At 62.1% G+C, this 1,236-nt stretch overlaps 1 protein-coding gene across 1 annotated transcript in view; it reads left to right on the plus strand.

Annotated features, from left to right (window-relative positions):
• Positions 1-913: 913 nt before the first annotated feature.
• LOC132811101 (girdin-like) overlaps positions 914-1,236 on the plus strand; it is a gene marked incomplete at its 5' end in the record, with an annotated part of 20,164 nt that continues 19,841 nt past the window's right edge. The window contains one exon of the mRNA XM_060822760.1: positions 914-1,191. Within this exon, the coding sequence (XP_060678743.1) occupies positions 914-1,191 (278 nt within the window). The remainder of the gene's footprint in view (positions 1,192-1,236) is intronic.

Here is a 1,236-nt window from a genome sequence, read left to right on the forward strand (position 1 = left end):
TCAGCTCTGACCCTCTGGTGCCCACTCCCTCAGCACTGACCCTCCAACAGTGCTCACTCCCTCAGCACTGACCCTCCGACAGTGCTCACTCCCTCAGCACTGACCCTCCGACAGTGCGGTGCTCCCTCAGCACTGACCCTCCGACATTGCGGTGCTCCCTCAGCACTGACCCTCCGACAGTGCGGTGCTCCCTCAGCACTGACCCTCCGACAGTGCGGTGCTCCCTCAGCACTGACCCTCCGACAGTGCCCGCTCCCTCAGCACTGACTCTCCGACAGTGCCTGCTCCCTCAGCACTGACCCTCCGACAGTGAGGCGCTCCCTCAGCACTGACCCTCCGACAGTGCCCGCTCTCTCAGCACTGACCCTCCGACAGTGCCCGCTCTCTCAGCACTGACCCTCTGACAGTTCCCGCTCCCTCAGCACTGACCCTCCGACAGTGCCCGCTCCCTCAGCACTGACCCTCCGACAGTGCCCGCTCCCTCAGCACTGACCCTCCGACAGTTCCCGCTCCCTCAGCACTGACCCTCCGACAGTGCCCGCTCCCTCAGCACTGACCCTCCGACAGTTCCCGCTCTCTCAGCACTGACCCTCCGACAGTTCCCGCTCTCTCAGCACTGACCCTCCGACAGTTCCCGCTCTCTCAGCACTGACCCTCTGACAGTGCCCGCTCTCTCAGCACTGACCCTCCGACAGTGCCCGCACCCTCAGCTGCACTGATACTACGACGATGGGAGTGTGGGAAGTTGAGTGTAATGTATGATTCCAGAGGGTTGGAAGCGGGGTGTCTTTGGAGGGTCTCTCATGTTGACTGGTCCGTCTGTCTGTCCTCTGTCCCTCCCTCTCCCCCCACCCTTCTCTCTCTCTCTCTCTCTCTCTCTCTCTCTCTCCCCCCCCGCTCTCTCCCTGTCCAGGCTGAGAACAGCAGCCTGGTCTCCCAGAACGTGGCTGTGATTGCCCAGAGTAGCCAGTTGCAGACTGAACTGTCGGCTGTGCAGGGTGAGTACAGGAGCCTGGTGAAGGACAGTGAGGAGGTACAGAGCCGTCTCAGCTCAGTGCTCAGGGACCATGAGAGACTCGTGCTCCTGCACCAGGCCCAGGAGGCCGAGCTGGAGGCTCAGGTCCAGAAACATGGAGCACTCAAAGGCAGCTACAAAACCCTGGAGGCAGAACACAAGGACCTGGACAGCAGGTACCGCACTGTGTACTGGGGCAGGCTGGTTCAACACGCTCACAC

Source organism: Hemiscyllium ocellatum, unplaced genomic scaffold (assembly GCF_020745735.1).
Source record: "Hemiscyllium ocellatum isolate sHemOce1 unplaced genomic scaffold, sHemOce1.pat.X.cur. scaffold_2085_pat_ctg1, whole genome shotgun sequence".
In the NCBI taxonomy this organism is placed as follows: Eukaryota; Metazoa; Chordata; class Chondrichthyes; order Orectolobiformes; family Hemiscylliidae; genus Hemiscyllium; species Hemiscyllium ocellatum.